The following is a 21,165-nucleotide window of genomic DNA, read 5'->3' as shown; positions in this document are numbered from 1 at the left end:
ATAGACCTCTAGCTGTACATATCTGCATATGCAAAAATTTCTCTGGGACAAGGGTCAACAAACTACAGTATACAGGTCAAATTCTAACCACTGTCTGTTTTTGTACTACCTACAACCTAAGAATAATTTTTACACATGTACATTTATAACTGAACTGATGACAGGGAATACTAAGTTGAAACCCCAATTAGGTGAAATGTTATCCCAAGAAAAAGAATTCCTTCTTCTCATTAGTAAAACTGTATTACAAAAAAAGAGTCCTATCTTACATTTTGAATTCTGTCAACTCAAGATTCATGGAAATTTGTTCTATTATTTAAGTACCTACACAATATCCTAAATTTTGCCTCTTGGCCCACAAAGCCTAAAACACTTACTATCTGAACCTTCAGAGAAAAGTCTGCTGGCCCCTGCTATAGTATATATATTGAAAATTGGAATGGATGGGTGTAAGGCAGATGTGTTTTCAAATTTATTAGATTCTGCAAAAGCACTCTCCAAAATGATACCAATTATATATCCACCAGCCATGTGTGAAAGCACAATTCCTTGAAACCCCCAGGGAAAGCTATTTACTGGAGGTCAAAAACTCCCAAATCCAAAAAATTCAAAGGGTTTTGATTCTACTATAACCTTCCTGATCTCTCTGAAGCATCTGCCATAGCTGATCCTTATGAGTAAAAGGCCTTAAATTTATATATTTTTCTATAGTTTACATAATGCTTTCACTAACTTATTTTTTATATATGTTTCAAACTTTAGGTGCCTTTCAATGTCTTAGCTACTTGATGCCACACTTATTCAAAAATGGGTTTAGCATTTAAATACAGAGGACTTGGTAAGACATATGAAAGTTTCACCTGCATATTTTCTTCCATGCCAACTCTCAATTAATAAACTTCATTACATGAAGTGGGAACTATATACTATTTTGTCAAATAGTCAATACAGTCACATTTACATACACAAAATTAAAACTTAAGCATTTATTTGAGTATTTAATTGAAAATTACTTGAGTCTAAAATGCCAAAGACACATGAAATAGACATCTAAATCCTCCACTGTAATATTTCAACACTGTAATAATGAAAACTAAACCTTGAAAACTTCCTCAAAGGTTACAGTAATCATGCCAAGTAACATGAACTGCTATAAACCTTAAAACAAATCGGTATTTTTCGTCAGTTCCAAAGTCACAAAACTAAAACGCTCTACCAAGTTCTGAAAGTTTTTTTAAAATGTACTAGGCCACTGAAGAAGCACCAGAAATGCAATGAAATTTTTTTTAATGTAATCAAGTGGTCAAGACTAAAGACTTTATTTTTTAGAGTATTCAATATTCTTTTTTTTTCTTTTTTTTGCTGTACGCGGGCCTCTCACTGTTGTGGCCTCTCCCGTTGCGGAGCACAGGCTCCGGACGCACAGGCTCAGCGGCCATGACTCATAGGCCCAGCCACTCTGCAGCATGTGGGATCTTCCCGGACCCGGGCACGAACCCGTGTCCCCTGCATCGGCAGGCGGACTCTCAACCACTGCACCACCAGGGAAGCCCCGAGAGTATTCAATATTCTTAATACCAATGAAAAGTTTTTCTACATATATTATACTATGCCCAACACCTGACTTCCTGGGACATTTAACTTATCCATTACAGCTGTAATCAAACTTACCAAAACTTTATCTAGACTACACTGTAACTCTTACATTTCCCTGGAAATTCAAGTGAGCATTTAACATATTAACAAATAGTAGTGGTAAACAACTATTCCAATAACTTTTATGTCAGTATGAATGACAACCATATTGGTGACCAATAGCTTAGGTGACCATTTTCCTTGAGGATAGGGCATGTCTGTTTCATCTTTAACGCTGAGTGTCTGCAGTATGGAAAGAACTCAGTATTTACCAAATGAATGAATCCCACGAAAGTAGAATACCTTGGAAAGAACTGACTAAAATTATACTTGCTTTGATAAAACAAGGCAAATATTCTTAACAATATAACCTGATATTCAAGTTGTGCCAATATTAAAAAAAACATCATACACCTTGGTGTATTAATTGTGGGAGTGAATAAAAAAGCACAAGTACGTATCTAACTTTCAAAAATACCTTCTGCTACTCTCCACATGACATAAAACACTTGTTACAGATCATTATAATAATTATGTCCAAAGAATCATACTTTCCTATGTCCACACCCCTTTGTAACATAATACTGTCAACTCCTCCATCAAGGAAGTAGAATTTCCTTCTCCATCATCTTAAAAATGGGCTTTGCATGGACATCTAGAAAAAGATGAGTTTTTCCACTCTACATGGTTTGAAAACAATCAAATTTTAACACCTTAAATTTAAATATGCCTGGAGGTGATCTAAAACTAGTATCTTTAAATTGCTTTCTTTTTACTCTACAAAGACACAAATATTGGGCTTCCCTGGTGGCTCAGTGGTTGGGAGTCCGCCTGCCGATGCTGGGGACACGGGTTCGTGTCCCAGTCCGGGAAGATCCCGCATGCCGAGGAGCGACTGGGCCTGTGGGCCATGGCCGCTGAGCCTGCACGTCCGGAACCTGTGCTCTGCAGCAGGAGAGGCCACGACAGTGAGAGGCCCGCGTACCGAAAAAAAAAAAAAAAGACACAACTATTTAAGAACTTCAAAACATCAAACTATAAAGCATGAAACAATAAAGCCAGGAGTCTATTTTTGGAGTTCTCTAATATTCAGTACTTTACATAAAATTTAGTGCATTTTTAGTACTTATTTTTTTTAACATCTTTATTAGAGTATAATTGCTTTACAATGGTGTGCCACTTTCTGCTTTATAACAAAGTGAATCAGTTATACATACACATATGTCCCCATATCTCTTCCCTCTTGCATCTCCCTCCCTCCCACCCTCCCTATCCCACCCCTCTAGGTGGTCACAAAGCACGAAGCTGATCTCCCTGTGCTATGCAGCTGCTTCCCACTAGCTATCTATTTTACGTTTGGTAGTGTATATATGTCCATGCCACTCTCTCACTTTAGTATTTATTCTTGATTTCAACTTGACATAGCTTCCTTTAGTCCATAAAACAGAATTTAATTAGGTACATGCTATCTCTACTTAGATTATACATGTGTATTTGCTTAGCAAAAACACTTATTACTCAACATCTGAGCTTATCTATTTGTAAGTACCTACGGTGGGATGTATCACATATTTATTAAAAAAAAAAAGAGATGGAAGAGCTGAGCAAAGTCTCCAATAATTAACTTTACATAACTTGATTTAAAGTAATAAAGTTTTCCTTGGCATTAAGAAATTAACATGAATTCAATAAGAGAAAAATAACTAAAAAAAAATGTATTAAACTTGCTTTATAAAACATTGTCTCTCACAAATATTCACCTCAAAGAAATCATGAATCTTTTAAAACATCCTTAGTGCTCTTTTAACATTGCTTATAATCAATGATATATGCAATCTTCAAAAATTATAATTACTATTATCTTACAGATATCAAGCTATTAACACCAAATAATTGAAGAAATCTTTAAAATAGGTACACTTTTATTTTTATATTAATTATGCTGAATAATGAATATACCTATATCTTATTTAAATCTCATCTTACGGGGTACTAATTCTGTAAAATTACAACTCTAAGAAAAAAAAGATTTATTTAATTCTCCCGAAGCCAACCAAATACTAATACACAAGAAAATTCACTTTTCATACCTTAAGGTAGCAATGTGCGTAGCAATAATGAAGCAGATTATCAGAAGGCTGAGTAAGGCTGCTGACCACATGCACCAAATGTTCAGCATACATCGGCACAGAATGTTCCAGATTAATTTTATCCACCAGTATCTGAATGGATGGCAAAGGCCGAAGAGACTGGAAGTTTGTAGTATTCATGAAATTACTTGAGTTCTAGAAAATAACAGTGTTCACTTTATATTTCAGGAGAAAGTGACTGATGTGCAATGCCCTCTATACAAGCTTCAGAGTGACACATTATGTAGTGATATCAAATCATCCTAGAAATGATGCCTTTCTATGGGACTCTCTTACTGTAACCAAATAGAAACACCTTCCACCTATTTTTAGGTATATCCCAGATTTCAAAGAATGCCTATTTACTGTGAAATTATCAATGCCCTTTTAGCTAAAGCTTTTTATTTTTTCAGTCAACTAGAATATTGTCACAACGTGCCTCAGTACATTGAAGGTATTTTCTTAAGCTCAATAATTCACACACACAAAAAAATCCTAGATATTTCAGAGCCTTTATCTTCTTTCCCTTTATACACATTTAGATGACTAAACGACTAAGTGCACTACTCAAGACAATCTGAAAGATACAATAAGCAAAGTTTGCAGGATAGAAAAATTTCCGATCCACATCATATCTACTAATATTAAACATGCTAAAGGCTCATAAAGTCCTAAGAATCTCGAGGTAGGCTTCATATTTTCAGCGTTACAGAATCTTTCTAAGCTTCCAAGTAAATGGAGATAAATTTCAACATGTCCAGGGTATGAACCCAATTAGCAAGCCACCCCTTCCAGCCCTTGAACCTATTCCCATACCTGTAGCTCTCAATGAGGAACAGTATGACCCTCCATCCAGAGGCGTGGAAAGAACAGTTTAATTGTTTTATCTGTCTTTCATTATCATAATAATAAGGGAACAGTACTGGCATTTAGCAGGCATTGGCTAAAGATGGTAAAACTACATAATACTTCCCTAGTCCAAAAAGCCAATAGTACCATTATTGAGAAACACTGTGCCTAAAAATAAGTTGAAGATACAGTTCTTCCTTTTTGACTCATTAATAATTTTTAAACCATCACATATTGAGCAATTACTTTAGTAAGGGACTTTATTTTGGATTATTGAGATATAATATACAGTAAAGCACAAAATCTTAAACACAGAGTTCAACAAATTGTTATGTATGTAACCACCACACATTTCAAGCACCCTAAAAGGGTCTCCTATATCCCTTCTCAGGTAATACCAAATCCCCACCAGGGGTGGCCAATATTCTTTTGTCTGTTCTTCGACTTCATTTAAACAGAATCACACAGTACATACTCATGTCTGCCTTCTTTCATTCAACATATCTCTGAGAATTATCTACTGTTCACTCTTTGAGTTAACACTTATCATTATGGAATGACTCTTTATTTCTATCAATACCTCTTGTCTTAAGCTCTACATTTTCTGATATTAAAATAGCCACTCTATCTTTCCTTTGATTAGCACTTAAATGGTGTATCTTTTTCCATCCTTTTATTTCTAGTTTGTGTTATAGTTTTCAGCTCCAGAATTTCATTTCGTTCTTTTTTTAATGGATTGAGGTCTTTTGAAATCTTCCACTTTTCTGTCTCTTTCTTGCACTTATTAACCATAGTTAAAGTTCATGCATATACTGTCATATTTCAATTCTTCTCCACTGAAATTTTCCCCAGATGATCTCTTTACCCAGCAATACAATGAACAGTTATGAGTGGCTGATAGAGAGCAAATACTCAAAATGAAACTGATATATCTTAATTCTCTGCCATACTTCCATAAGTTCGTTTTATTTAAAGTTAGGACAATTTTTACTTCCATAATCATCATCATGTCACCATTAAAAGACATATAACCCCCAAAATAATAAATTAAAGATAACAGATAATACCTTATATGTATACGGCAGACTCAGAAAGCAATACATTGTATACAGACCTAAAATATTAAGCAACTAATAAGTTCTCATTAAGAAACACAGTAATAATCACTGGGTTCCTAATATGTGCAAAATGGTTTACATGCATTATCTCACTGAATATTCAAAATCATTCTAGGAGCTAGGTACTTTGGGGGAACTGCTCTATGCCAGCACCCAGACAATCTTAAAATCCATGGAGCCCACAAGGCAAGGCTAAACCACACAAGACCTAAGCCTTGGTGGAGCACCCTATGATATTATCAGAACAGGGGAAAATAGGTGGTCTTGTGCAGAACTGCTAAAAGACCATTTCTCAGTCGACTTCTCATCTTGAGAAACACTGCTATGGGGAAATTTTCTCATCAGCATTGCTCATTCACGGGGCTTTCCATCCACTCTCTCAGAGTACAGCTGTAGGCTATATAACTGTTTAGGTGCAGTGTAGAACTGAATCCTTGTCAACAAGGTACCCTACCATGTGTCCTGCAGGTCATCTGGCGCTCTAGATTCAGGGTTGTCCTGAAAGGGACAAGGCAAGCCAACACCATTACTGATTTGCTTTTGCTGTCTATGTAAGTAATAAACTATCTGAATCTATCAGGGCTTGTTGCTTCTTTACTGGCTGACTCTGTCAGCCTACATGAAAAATATAATTTTCTTTTGTTTTTCAGAAAAGGAAAACAAGGCTTAGAGATATAAAGCAGTGTCCTAAGGTGTCATAGTTTGTACATGGTCTGACATCAAGGCAAATGCTCTTCAACATTTATTTATAGAGCCTTAGCTTGAGGTTATTTTTTTAATCTATTTATTTATTTATATAATATATATAAATTATTTTCTAAGAATTAATAATCCTAGTTACATTGCTTTAACTTCATCATGGATAACTATTATATATAGCCAGATATTCTGATATTCTATTACTTAATCAACTTCCTCTTACAATATCACAGGACCAATAAATATACATGTATGAGAAAACAAGTAGTGAATGACAAAATATACCTTTTCTCCCATAATAACAGGTAGCAAATGATCCAGCAAGTTGAATTCAGCCATGAAAATTGTGAAAGTACATTTGAGGAGAGTAATACTTGTATGTCGAGTAGGAATATATTCCTCCAAAGATGCCACTTCTTCAGGATTCAGCATTGTTTCACTTTCACTCTTAATATCTAAAATGAAATAATAAAAATGTAATGAAAATTTATTTTTAAATAATTTTCTTAATTAATGAAAAAATTAATTAGTTCTCCAAATTTTAAGGTCAAATTCTTTTTTTCAACAATGAAGCAGTTGTAAAAATGTTGCCTTAAAGAAGAATAAATTACTCTAGAAATGTATGCCTTTGCTATGTAAAAATTTGTTTTATATTTTAAAATATTTCTTAAATATTTAAAAGAAATTTTTAATCTCTGTCATCAAAAGAATAACAGCTTCCTTTCATAAAAACACCACTGAGATAATGCAAATTCAAGCCACAGACTAGGAGAAAATATTTGCCATAGACAGACACATACATAGACATAGGTATATGCATAAAGGACTTGTACGCACAGCATATTAAAAATTTAAAACTACCTAAAAATCAAAAATAAACCAATAATTCAATGGAAAAATGGGCAAAAAAGCCTTGAGCAAGCAAAAGATAATATATCCAAATGGTCAAAAGTTATTTCAAAAGTAAGTTAACATCGTTAGGTATCAGATAACTGCAAATACACATCCACTGGAAAAGCTAAAATGAAAAAGACTAAGAATACTAAAAGTTGGCAAATACGTATCAGCAAACTTTTTCTATAAAGAGCCATATAGAAAATACTTTAGGAGGGACTTCCCTGGTGGTGCAGCAGTTAAGAATCCACCTGCCAATGCAGGGGACACAGGTTCGAGCCCTGGTCCGGGAAGATCCCACATGCCAAGGAGCAACTAAGCCTGTGCGCCACAACTGAGCCTACGCTCTAGAGCCCACGAGCCACAACTACTGAAGCCGGTGCTCCACAACAAGAGAAGCCACTGCAATGAGAAGCCCGCACACCGCAACAAAGAGCACCTCCTGCTTGCTGCAACTAGAGAAAGCTCATGCACAGCAACGAAGACCCAACACAGCCAAAAGTAAGTAAATAAATAAAATTTAAAAAAAAAGAAAATACCTTAGGGGACTTCCCTGGTGACACAGTGGTTAAGAATCCACCTGCCAATGCAGGGGACACGAGTTCAAGCCCTGATCCAGGAAGATCCCACATGCCGTGGAGCAACTAAGCCCATGGGCCACAACTACTGAACCTGCACTCTAGAGCCCGCGAGCCACAACTACTGAAGCCCGCGCGCCTAGAGCCTATGCTCCGCAAGAAAATCCAGTGCAATGAGAAGCCCGTGCACCACAACGAAGAGTAGCCCCCGCTCGCCACAACTAGAGAAAGCCCACGCACAGCAACGAAGACCCAATACACCCAATACAGCCAAAAATTAATTAATTAATTTAAAAAAAAATACTTTAGGCTTTGTGGGTCATACAGCTTGCCCCAATTACTCAATTCTGCAACTGTAGTACAAAAGCAGTCACAGACAACACATAACTAAATGAGCAAGACTATGTTCCAATAAAACTTTACCTATGAAAACTGAAAATTAATTTTCATATAGTTTTCATGTGTCACAAAATATCAATCTTTTTTGTATTTTTTCCAACTATTTAAAATGCAAAACCCATTATCAACTCTTAAGCTGTACAAAAAGAGACAATTAGTCATAATTTGCTAACCCCCTGATCAAGGGCAACTAAAACTCTCCTACACTGCTGGTAGGCGTGTAAAGTGATTCAACCAAATTGAAAACAGTTTGGAGATATTTACTAAAGGTGAACATATATGATCATTTTACCTAAGTGATTCCACCCTTAAATTCCCAACAGAAATTAGAATATAGGTTAATTAAAAGGTATGTACTAGAATGTTGGTAGCATCACTACCATAATAACCAAAAACTAGAAACTAACCAAATACTCATCAACAGTAAAATGGATAAATAAGTTATGGTATATTCACAAAATGGGATACTAAAAAGAAATGAGAATGAATCCCACAAACATAATGTAAGCTAAAGCCACAGCAAAAGAGTATATACTGTGTGATTACATTTACATGAATTCTAAAATATGCCAAACTAAATCTAGGATGTTAGAAATAAGGAGGGTGGTTACCCTCGGGGTTCAGAGTAATAACCAAAAGAGGGCAAGAAGGAGAATACTGGAGTTCTGGTAAGGTTCCATTTCCTGAACAGTTAGCAACATAGATGTGGTTAAGTTTACAAAATTCACAAAACCATACCCTTAGTTTTGTGTGCTTTCCAGTATGTATCTTATACTTCAATAACGAAGTAAAAAAAAAAAGGGAGGGGGGGAACTGCTAACTACTCAGAGAACTGCCTGTACAAAGTCAGTTAGCAGCAGTTGCTTTATAGAGATCATAAATATTTCTGAAATGATAAACTGCTTCAAGTAAAAATTCATTTAATACAAACGTGTGTGGGGGGGGGGGCATAATTCCACTGTGGAAGAGATTGCTAATTGCAATCTTTTCTTCTTCCTTTTAGCAATAAAACTCTCTGAATTTTAAGTGAGGTATATGGACTCCGTCTAGAGAATACATTTTCCAGCCTCCCTGGCTGCTGGGTGCAGGGACATGTTACTAAGTTTGGGTCAATAAGATGACAGAGCCATGTCATTAAGTGAAACTACATGTCTACTGTTTTCTCTTGTTCCCCCTTCCTGTTGATTAAAATTAGACACTGTAATGGTGAGCCAACATTGACCATGTAGATAAAGTATACCTCAGAGGATGGTGGAAAAACAAGATAAAAGGAATTCTGGGTCTAAGACCACATCATGAAAGAGAGTCACCCTAGTCCCCTGGAGTACCTACCAGCTTGGGTTTTAACATGAGAAAAATTAATTATATACTGTTTTTTGTATGAACATTAGTTCTCATTTCTCTGGGATAAATGCCCAGGAATGCAGTTGCTGGGCTATATGGCAGCTGCATGTTAAGTTTTATAAAAAACTGCCAAAACGTTTTTAGGAGTGGCTGTACCATTTTATATTCCCACCAGCAATGAATCAGTGATCCAGTTTCTTCACGTCCTCCCCAACATTTGGTGCTGTCACAGTTTTCTGTTCTAGCCATTCTGTACATACTATCCTAGCACTTATCAGAGTATCTGGCAATGCAGCAGGCATTCAAGCAAGGTGCAAGAAATGAATGCATGAACATATCAAGCACTTACAGCACTACGTTACGTGATTTTACATGCATTAGTCTTTGGAAGTAGGTCCTATAAGTGTATCATTTAGGACAACAGTAAATTTGCTGTGACAAGAGAAAATAACAGAAGTGTCAACAAAAACAATGCTTATTTCTCTTTCACTCAACAATCTGAGTCTAGAGGATCCATGGTGCCACCACACTACTGAAGACTTAGGCTCTCTCTATCTTATTGTTCTGTCATCTTCAGCATGCAGTTTTCATCTCAGAGTTGAAGGTAGCAGGTCCAGCCCTGCCATTATAATTGCTTTCCAGCAAGAAGGAAGGGGAAAAGTAAAAAAGGAAGGCACACTCTTTTCCTTTTAAAGTCCTGTCGCAAAAATTCACATGAAGTATTGCTCCCATCCAGTAGCCAGAACCTAGTCATATGACTGCATTTGGGAAGTGAAGTCTATTTCTATCAAGAAAATTTCTACCATAGAAATTTCTATTACTATAAGAGGAGAATGGATACTGGGGAGACAATTTAACCAACTCTATCGCAATAATTAAACTCATAGAGATAGAGAAATGGAAAAATCAGTGATGTTGATTACTTCCTAAGGTCAGTAAGAAGTGGGGGTCAAACTCAGCCTGATGCCACAGGCTGAGGTCTTTATTATTCTATACTCCCTCATTATACTCTTATGTCCTGCTCTAGAGTGCTTCATTGCATGAAAAGGAAATTTGTATTTTATGAAACTGTGATAACCATATCTTTATACCATGCAGAAAATATCAGTCACACAAAATTTTTTTACCAGTAGGACCTAAGTTTTCTTGAATTTTAAATGCATATGCTTAAAACCCATCTTCTTCATGTCTCCTCCTTAGAATCCACTAAAGTGGAAAAATGGTCATATTTCAGGAGTATACAAGGGAAAGAGTATCAAAAGGTGACAATAAAATACTGACAGGCTTCCGGGAAGATGGCAGAGGAGTAGGACGCGGAGATCGCCTTCCTCCCCACAGATAAACCAGAAATACATCTACACGTGGAGCAACTCCTGCAGAGCACCTACTGAACGCTGGCAGAAGACGTCAGACCTCCCTAAAGGCAAGAAACCCCCCACGTACCTGGGTAGGGTAAAAGAAAAAAGAATAAACAGAGACAAAAGAATAGGGACGGGACCTGCACCAGTGGGAGGGAGCTGTGAAGGAGGAAAGGTTTCCACACACTAGGAAGCCCCTTCGCGGGCTGAGAGTGCAGGTGGCTGAGGGGGAAAGCTTCGAAGCCGCGGAGGAGACCACAGCAACAGAGGTGCGGGGGGCAAAGCGGAGAGATTCCCGCACAGAGGATCGGTGCCGACCGGCACTCACCAGCCCGAGAGGCTTTTCTGCTCACACGCCGGGGTGGGCGGGGCTGGGAACTGAGGCTCCGGCTTCAGTCGGAGCGCCGGGAGAGGACTGGGGTTGGCGGCGTGAACACAGCCTGAAGGGGGTAGTGTGCCACGGAGGGAGTCCGGGGAAAAGTCTGAACCTGCCGAAGAGGCAAGACACTTTTTCTTCCCTCTTTGTTTCCTGGCGCGCAAGGAGAGGGTTAGATTAAAAACGCTGCTTAAAGGAGCTCCAGAGACGGGCGCAAGCCACGGCTAACAGCGCGGATCCCAGAGACGGGCATGAGACGCTAAGGCTGCTGCTGCCACCACCAAGAAGCCTGTGTGCGAGCACAGGTCACTATCCACACATCCCCTCCCGGGAGCCTGTGCAGCCCGCCACTCCCAGGGTCCCGTGATACAGGGACAACTACCCTGGGAGAACGCACGGCACGCCTCAGGCTGGTGCAACGTCACACCGGCCTCTGCTGCCGCAGGCCCGCCCCGGACTCCTCCCTCCCCCCGGGCTGAGTGAGCCAGAGCCCCCGAATCAGCAGCTCCTTTAACCCCGTCCTATCTGAGTGAAAAATAGACGCCCTCCGGCGACCTACACGCAGAGGCAGGGCCAAATCCAAAGCTGAGTCCCTGGGAGCTGTGAGAACAAAGAGGAGAAAGGGAAATCTCCCCCAACAGCCTCAGAAGCAGCAGATTAAAGCTCCACAATCAACTTCATGTATCTGCATCTGTGGGATACCTGAATAGACACGAATCATACCAAATTGAGGAGGTGGACTTTGAGAGCAAGATCTATGATTTTTTCCCCTTTTCCTCTTTTTGTGAGTGAGTATGAGTATGCTTCTGTGTGAGATTTTGTCTGTATAGCTTTGCTTCCACCATTTGTCCAAGGGTTCTACCCATCCGATTTTTTTTCTTTTCTTTTTTAATTTTTTTCTTAATAATTACTTTTTATTTTAGTAACTTTATTTTATCTTACTTTATTTTCAATCTTTCTTTCCTTCCTTCCCTCCTTTAGACAACGAATCATCCCAAATTGAGGAGGTGAACTTTGAGAGCAAGATTTATGATTTTTTCCCCTTTCCTCTTTTTGTGAGTGTGTATGTGTATGTGTATGCTTCTGTGTGAGATTTTGTGTGTATAGCTTGGCTTCCACCATTGTCCTAGGGTTCTATCCGTCCGTTTTTTCTTTTCTCTTAATAATTATTTTTTTATTTTAATAACTTTATTATATTTTATCTTATTTTACTTTATCTTCTTCCTTTCTTTTTTTGCTTCCTTCCCTCCTTCCTTCCTTCCTCCGTCCCTCCCTCCCTCTGTCCCTTCCTTCCTTCTTTCTTTCTTTCCTTCTTGCTTGCTTTCTTTCTACTTCTACTAATTCTTTCTTTCTACTTCTTCTCCCTTTTCTTCTGAGCTGTGTGGATGAAAGGCTCTTGGTGCTGCAGCCAGGAGTCAGTGCTATGCCTCTGAGGTGGGAGAGCCAACTTCACGACACTGGTCCACAAGAGACCTCCCACCTCCACATAATATTCAAACGGCGAAAATCTCCCAGAGATTTCCATCTCAACACCAGCACCCAGCTTCACTCAACGACCAGCAAGCTACAGTGCTGGACACCCTATGCCAAACAACTAGCAAGACAGGAACACAATCACACCCATTAGCAAAGAGGCTGCCTAAAATCATAATAAGGCCACAGACACCCCAAAACACACCACCAGACGTGGACCTGCCCACCAGAAAGACAAAATCCAGCCTCATCCACCGGAACACAGGCTCTAGTCCCCTCCACCAGGAAGCCTACAGAGCCCACTGAACCAACCTTAGCGACTGGAGAGAGAAACCAAAAACAACGGGAACTACGAACCTGCAGTCTGCAAAAAGGAGACCCCAAACACAGTAACATAAGCAAAATGAGAAAACAGAAACAGAAAAACACACAGCAGATGAAGGAGCAAGATAAAAATCCACCAGACCTAAAAAATGAAGAGGAAATAGGCAGTCTACCTGAAAAAGAATTCAGAATAATGATAGTACAGATGATCCAAAATCTTGGAAATAGAATAGAGAAAATTCAAGAAACGTTTAACAAGGACCTAAAAGAACTAAAGAGGAAACAAGCAATGATAACCAACACAATAAATGAAATGAAAAATACTGTAGATGGGATCAATAGCAGAATAACAGAGGCAGAAGAACGGATAAGTGACCTGGAAGATAAAATAGTGGAAATAACTACTGCAGAGCAGAATAAAGAAAAAAGAATGAAAAGAACTGAGGACAGTCTCAAGACCTCTGGGGCAACATTAAACACACCAACATTCGAATTATAGGGGTTCCATAAAAGAAGAGAAAAAGAAAGGGACTGAGAAAATATTTGAAGAGATTATAGTTGAAAACTTCCCGAATATGGTAAGGAAATAGTTAATCAAGTCCAGGAAGCACAGAGGGTCCCATACAGGATAAATCCAAGGAGAAATACGCCAAGACACATATTAATCAAACTGTCAAAAATTAAATACAAAGAAAACATATTAAAAGCACCAAGGGAAAAACAACAAATACACACAAGGGAATCCCCAAAAGGTTAACAGCTGATCTTTCAGCAGAAACTCTGCAAGCCAGAAGGGACTGGCAGGACATATTTAAAGTCATGAAGGAGAAAAACCTGCAACCAAGATTACTCTACCCAGCAAGGATCTCATTCAGATTTGACAGAGAAATTAAAACCTTTACAGAGAAGCGAAAGCTGAGAGAGTTCAGCACCACCAAACCAGTTCTACAACAAATGCTAAAGGAACTCCTCTAGGCAAGAAACACAAGAGAAGGAAAAGACCTACAATAACGAACCAAAAACAATCAAGAAAATGGGAATAGAAACATACATATCGATAATTACCTTAAATGTAAATGGAATAAATGCTTCCACCAGAAGACACAGATTGACTGAATAGATACAAAAACAAGACCCATATATTTGCTGTCTACAAGACACCCGCTTCAGACCTAGAGACACATACAGACTGAAAGTAAGGGGATGGAAAAAGATATTTCATGCAAATGGAAACCAAAAGAAAGCTGGAGTAGCAATTCTCATATCAGACAAAATAGACTTTAAAATAAAGACTATTGGAAGAGACAAAGAAGGACACTACATAATGATCAAGGGATCGATCCAAGAAGAACATATAACAATTGTAAATATTTATGCACCCAACACAGGAGCACCTCAATACATAAGGCAAATTCTAACAGCCATAAAAGGGAAAATCGACAGTAACACATTCATAGTAGGGGACTTTAACACCCCACTTTCACCAATGGACACATCATCCAAAATGAAAATAAATAAGGAAACACAAGCTTTAAATGATACATTAAACAAGATGGACTTAATTGATATTTATAGGACATTCCATCCAAAAACAACAGAATACACATTTTTCTCAAGTGCTCATGGAACATTCTCCAGGATACATCATATCTTGGGTCACAAATCAAGCCTTGGTAAACTTAAGAAAAATGAAATTGTATCAAGTATCGTTACTGACCACAATGCTATGAGACTAGATATCAATTACTGGAAAACATCTGTACAAAATACAAACACATGGAGGCTAAACAATACACTACTTAATAACGAAGTGATCACTGAAGAAATCAAAGAGGAAATCAAAAAATAGCTAGAAACAAATGACAATGCAGAACACGATGACCCAAAACCTATAGGATGCAGCAAAAGCAATTCTAAGAGGGAAGTTTATAGCAATAAAATCCTACCTTAAGAAACAGGAAACATCTTGAATAAACAACCTAACCTTGCACCTCAAGCAATTAGAGAAAGAAGAACAAAAAAACCCCCAAGTTAGCAGAAGGAAAGAAATCATAAATATCAGATCAGAAATAAATGAAAAACAAATGAAGGAAAAAATAGCAAAGATCAATAAAACTAAAAGCTGGTTCTTTGAGAAGATAAACAAAATTAATAAACCATTAGCCAGACTCATTAAGAAAGAAACGGAGAAGACTCAAATCAATAGAATTAGAAATGAAAAAGAAGTAAAAACTGACACTGCAGAAATACAAAAGATCATGAGAGATTACTACAAGCAACTCTATGCCAATAAAATGGACAACCTGGAAGAAATGGACAAATTCTTAGAAATGCACAACCTGTCAAGACTGAATCAGGAAGAAATAAAAACATGAAAAGACCAATCACAAGCACTGAAATTGAAACTGTGATTAAAAATCTTCCAACAAACAAAAGCCCAGGACCAGATGGCTTCACAGGCGAATTCTATCAAACATGCAGAGAAGAGCTAACACCTATCCTTCTCAAACCCTTCCAAAATACAGCAGAGGGAGGAACACTCCCAAACTCATTCTATGAGGCCACCATCACCCTGATACCAAAACCAGACAAGGATGTCACAAAGAAAGAAAACTGCAGGCCAATATCACTGATGAACATAGATGCAAAAATCCTAAACAAAATTCTAGCAAACAGAATCCAACAGCACATTAAAAGGATCATACACCATGATCAAGTGGGGTTTATTCCAGGAACGCAAGGATGCTTCAATATACGCAAATCAATCAACGTGATACACCATATTAACAAATTGAATGAGAAAAACCATATGATCATCTCAATAGATGCAGAGAAAGCTTTCGACAAAATTCAACACCCATTTATGAAAAAAACCCTGCAGAAAGTAGGCATAGAGGAAACTTTCCTCAACATAATAAAGGCCATATATGACAAACCCACAGCCAACATCGTCCTCAAACTGAAAGCATTTCCACTAAGATCAGGAACAAGACAAGGTTGCCCACTCTCACCACTCTTATTCAACATAGTTTTGGAAGTTTTAGCCACAGCAATCAGAGAAGAAAAGGAAATAAAAGGAATCCAAATCGGAAAAGAACTAGTAAAGCTGTCACTGTTTGCAGATGACATGATACTATACATAGAGAATCCTAACGATGCTACCAGAAAACTACTAGAGCTAATCAATGAATTTGGTAAAGTAACAGGATACAAAATTAATGCACAGAAATCTCTGGCACTCCTATACACTAATGATGAAAAATCTGAAATCAAGAAAATTCTCCCATTTACCATTGCAACAAAAAGAATAAAATATCTAGGAATAAACCTACCTAAGGAGACAAAAGACCTGTATGCAAAAAATTACAAGACACTGATGAAAGAAATTAAAGATGATACAAATAGATGGAGAGATATACCATGTTCTTGGATTGGAAGAATCAACATTGTGAAAATGACTCTACTACCCAAAGCAATCTACAGATTCAATGCAATCCCTATCAAACTACCACTGGCATTTTTCACAGAACTAGAACAAAAAACTTCACAATTTATATGGAAACACAAAAGACCCCGAATAGCTAAAGCAATCTTGAGAACAAAAAACGGAGCAAGAGGAATCAGGCTCCCTGACTTCAGACTGTACTACAAAGCTACAGTAATCAAGACAGTATGGTACTGGCACAAAAACAGAAAGATAGATCAATGGAACAGGGTAGAAAGCCCGGAGATAAACCTACGTACATATGGTCACCTTATCTTTGATAAAGGAGGCAGGAATGTACAGTGGAGAAAGGACAGCCTCTTCAATAAGTGGTGCTGGGAAAACTGGACAGGTACATGTAAAAGTATGAGATTAGATCACTCCCTAACACCATACACAAAAATAAGCTCAAAATGGATTAAAGACCTAAATGTAAGGCCAGAAACTATCAAAATCTTAGAGGAAAACATAGGCAGGACACTCTATGACATAAATCACAGCAAGATCCTTTTTGACCCACCTCCTAGAGAAATGGAAATAAAAAGAAAAATAAACAAATGGGACCTAATGAAACTTCAAAGCTTTTGCACAGCAAAGGAAACCATAAACAAGACCAAAAGACAACCCTCAGAATGGGAGAAAATATTTGCAAATGAAGCAACTGACAAAGGATTAATCTCCAAAATTTATAAACAGCTCATGCAGCTTAATAACAAAAAAACAAACAACCCTATCTCAAAAATGGGCAGAAGACCTAAACAGACATTTCTCCAAAGAAGATATACAGACTGCCAACAAACACATGAAAGAATGCTCAACATCACTAATCATTAGAGAAATGCAAATCAAAACTACAATGAGATATCATCTCACACCAGTCAGAATGGCCATCATCAAAAAATCTAGAAACAATAAATGCTGGAGAGGGTGTGGAGAAAAGGGAACCCTCTTGCACTGTTGGTTGGAATGTAAATTGATACAGCCACTCTGGAGAACAGTATGGAGGTTCCTTAAAAAACTACAAATAGAACTACCATATGACCCAGCAATCTCACTGCTGGGCATATACCCTGAGAAAACCATAATTCAAAAACAGTCATGTACCAAAATGTTCATTGCAGCTCTATTTTCAATAGCCCAGAGATGGAAACAACCTAAGTGTCCATCATCGGATGAATGGATAAAGAAGATGTGGCACATATATACAATGGAATCCATAAAAAGAAACGAAATTGAGCTATTTGTAATGAGGTGGACAGACCTAGAGTCTGTCATACAGAGTGAAATAAGTCAGAAGGAGAGAGACAAATACCGTATGCTAACACATATATATGGAATTTAAGGAAAAAAAAAAACTGTCATGAAGAACCTAGGGTAAGACAGGAATAAAGACTGTGTCCTACTAGACCTACTAGAGAATGGACTTGAGGATATGGGCAGGGGGAAGGGTAAGGTGTGACAAAGCAAGAGAGAGGCATGGACATATATACACTACCAAACGTAAGGTAGGTAGCTAGTGGGAAGCAGCCACATAGCACAGGGAGATCAGCTCAGTGCTTTGTGAGCACCTGGAGTGGTGGGATAGGGAGGGTGGGAGGGAGGGAAACACAAAAGGGAAGAGATATGGGAACATATGTATATGTATAACTGATTCACTTTGTTATAAAGCATAAACTAACACACCATTGTAAAGCAATTATACTCCAATAAAGATGTTAAAAAAATAAAATAAAATACTGACAAATGCTGGCAAAAAAAGCACATACTTATGCAAATAGTTTTGGAATACCAACCTCTCCTATAACTTCCACATGTAAGTTTACTCTTTAAATTAACAAGTAAATATATGAAAATCAGATAGGCAAAACATACTAAAAACGTTAAGTTAGCAAAATACAACAAATTGGATTATACAGTCATTCAGATCAACTGGCAAGAGATTCAAAATTAAGCCAAAAACAAACCTGGTTTTAGTCTACTATATGGTTCGTATTCATGTTCCAAGGCACAAACAATCATTTTTAAAATTCTATGTACTGCACTGCTATCCAAGCGAAAATCAAGAGGACCTATAACAAGGCTTTTGGTAGACTTTTCCTGAAGTGTTCCCAAATCTTCACTTTTCCCTGAAGAAAAGTCTTGTTGATTTGCAGAACCTACAAGAAGCCAAAATTATATTAATAGGTAAGCATCAATCAGATATACCAAATATATATTTTAATATTTCTCTTATCTTTTTAGCTTAGAGCTTAATGCCTTAAAACCAATTCTACATCAACTGGATACACAGAACCCTGCTGATCTATATTTTTCTTTATGTAGATGAGAAGGTATTATCAACAAAAAACAGTTGATTTGAAAAACAATTGATTCCTGTTATCTATTTAATGTTATAAGATGTGCTATAAATTGAAATGGTCATTCTTAAATATTATTCTCTAAAACCTAATTGGCCTATACCTAATAATTCTATACACAATACTATTAGGTTGACTGGGAAAGCAGACTCTCGAAGAAGTTGCATTTTACTATTTTATCTTAGAAGTTACACGGAAAAATTGATTGCTTAAAGCTACATGTTCAAAGGTGCCTCGAGAGTTTTCTAATGACCATGGAAGTAAACAATAGGTATTACTCGTTTTGAACTTTTTCCAGAATAAAATCATTATGGCCATGCTCCACAGGGTGGAATCCAATTTCCCCAATCCCTTATCTGCCCATATGTCCACGAGGAACGAAGGATGTCTTCTAAAGAAAATCTTAGCACTACCTACAGGTATTTCTCCTTATCTAACCTGTCCACACCTTTGAGATTTGATTTTAATATACAAATTCAGCATTTTAAGTGATAACATACAGTAAATTTTACTTAAGTCTTGTGTTTATTCAAAAAAAAATAGGGAAGTAAACCCTTCCAGCATTTACTACCTTTAGAATCTAGGAAGGCCCAGTTAAACAAAAATTCTGTATCTACACCTTTTAGTAACTTTTTCAAAAATACATATCCTTCATTTCAAACAAAGGAGTCCAGTTCAATCTCTAGTCACAGTAGCAGAGACGAAAAAAATAATTAAATTTATTATTCATATATTCTTTTCTTAAAAAAAAATTTTAATTAATTTATTTATTTTTGGCTGCGTTGGGTCTTCTGTGCTGCACGCAGGCTTTCTCTAGTTGCAGTGAGCGGGGGCTACTCCTCGTTGCAGTGTGCGGGCTTCTCATTGCGGTTGATTCTCTTGTTGTGGAATACGGGTTCTAGGCGCGCAGCCTCCAGTAGTTCTGGCACGCAGGCTCAGCAGTTGTGGCTCGCGGGCTCTAGAGCACAGGCTCAGTTGTGGCGCATGGGCTTAGTTGCTCTGTGGCATGTGGGATCTTCCCAGACCAGGGCTCGAAACTGTGTCTCCTGCATTGGCAGGCAGATTCTTAACCATTGCGCCACCAGGGAAGTCCTCATATATTCTTAACAAGATGACTACACACAGACTTAAATGTCACAAATAAAACATACAAAGTTAATCTTAAACATATTTTATGATATACATAAATAAGAGTCACATTATAAATTAAGTATAAATAACATACCATTAACATAAAAAAATGCTACTTTCCATAGCTAAACCAGACATTTCTAGAGTTACCTGTTAGGATGAGGTAGCTTGAAGATAACCAGAAGGACTCTGGTTGCAAATCAAAATATTCAAAGACAAGGAAAATATCCTGCTTTGAGTCCTATAGAGGCTATTAGGCTTCTTTAAAAAATGTCAATTTACAAGAAGACCCTTCTTTTAGACATCAGATTGTCTCTAAAACAATAGAAGTCTAGAGGCTTCTATTCTTTTTTTCACATAATGCAACTTGAATATAATGCCAGTAGCTTATCTAAAATGTAAAACTGTGACTGGCTTTTAGCTACATCTTTTCAGCAAGGTATTTACTTGTGCTCACCCTCAATAAGTTTGGTCACTCCAGACCCCTGAATGTTTGGCTATTCTTATTAAGAGTCAAGACAATATCAAGTTAGCCTAATTAAAATGAAGGACTTGCCAGTCTCTCCAGGACAGCCAGAGGTAAAAGAACTTGTACTGCCTACATCTGCCCATACCTTTATACCTATTAATAGAAAATGATTCTTCTCCCTATGTGAAGAGGAATCTGCAAGCTACAAAAACAACTCCACCAACCATCTGTGCCAGTGCACAAGGAACTCTACTTTCATTCGTGAGAACTATATATCCCTACATGTCTTCTTTTACTAGAAATTCACCTACTTTCTTTCCCCAATGGTTCTCATTAAAGTTTGCTTGTATTTAACTTATACCTTATGAGTCTGAGTCTCCGTATAAAACCCATCCTTTAAAGAAAAAAAGTAGCTCTAACCCAGGAACTAGAAAATTAATCCTTAAATAGAATAATTTAGGAAACACAAATGCTTCTACTCCAACATTCCCCTAAATTAACACCAACACTCTCCCAAGACATCTGGATTCAAAAGGGTAATGAACCAT

At 37.6% G+C, this 21,165-nt stretch overlaps 1 protein-coding gene across 10 annotated transcripts in view; it reads right to left on the bottom strand.

The window, feature by feature from the left end:
• The window catches only part of VPS13B (vacuolar protein sorting 13 homolog B), an 808,377-nt gene that overhangs the window by 696,291 nt on the left and 90,921 nt on the right, over window positions 1-21,165 (bottom strand). For all 10 annotated transcript variants that reach the window (XR_014326885.1, XM_082859134.1, XM_082859132.1 and 7 more), the window contains 3 exons: window positions 18,625-18,816; window positions 6,716-6,885; window positions 3,726-3,920 (listed from right to left, as the gene is read on the bottom strand). Coding sequence is in view for 9 of the 10 variants with exons in the window: in XM_082859134.1 (XP_082715260.1) it covers window positions 3,726-3,920; window positions 6,716-6,885; window positions 18,625-18,816 (557 nt within the window). In the remaining variant the exon portion in view is untranslated. The remainder of the gene's footprint in view (window positions 1-3,725; window positions 3,921-6,715; window positions 6,886-18,624; window positions 18,817-21,165) is intronic.

This window comes from Leucopleurus acutus (genome assembly GCF_964270905.1).
Source record: "Leucopleurus acutus genome assembly, chromosome: 17".
Classification (NCBI taxonomy): Eukaryota; Metazoa; Chordata; class Mammalia; order Artiodactyla; family Delphinidae; genus Leucopleurus; species Leucopleurus acutus.
The sequence above is the reverse complement of the archived record's forward strand: the minus strand, read 5'-3'. Positions and strand labels throughout refer to the sequence as shown.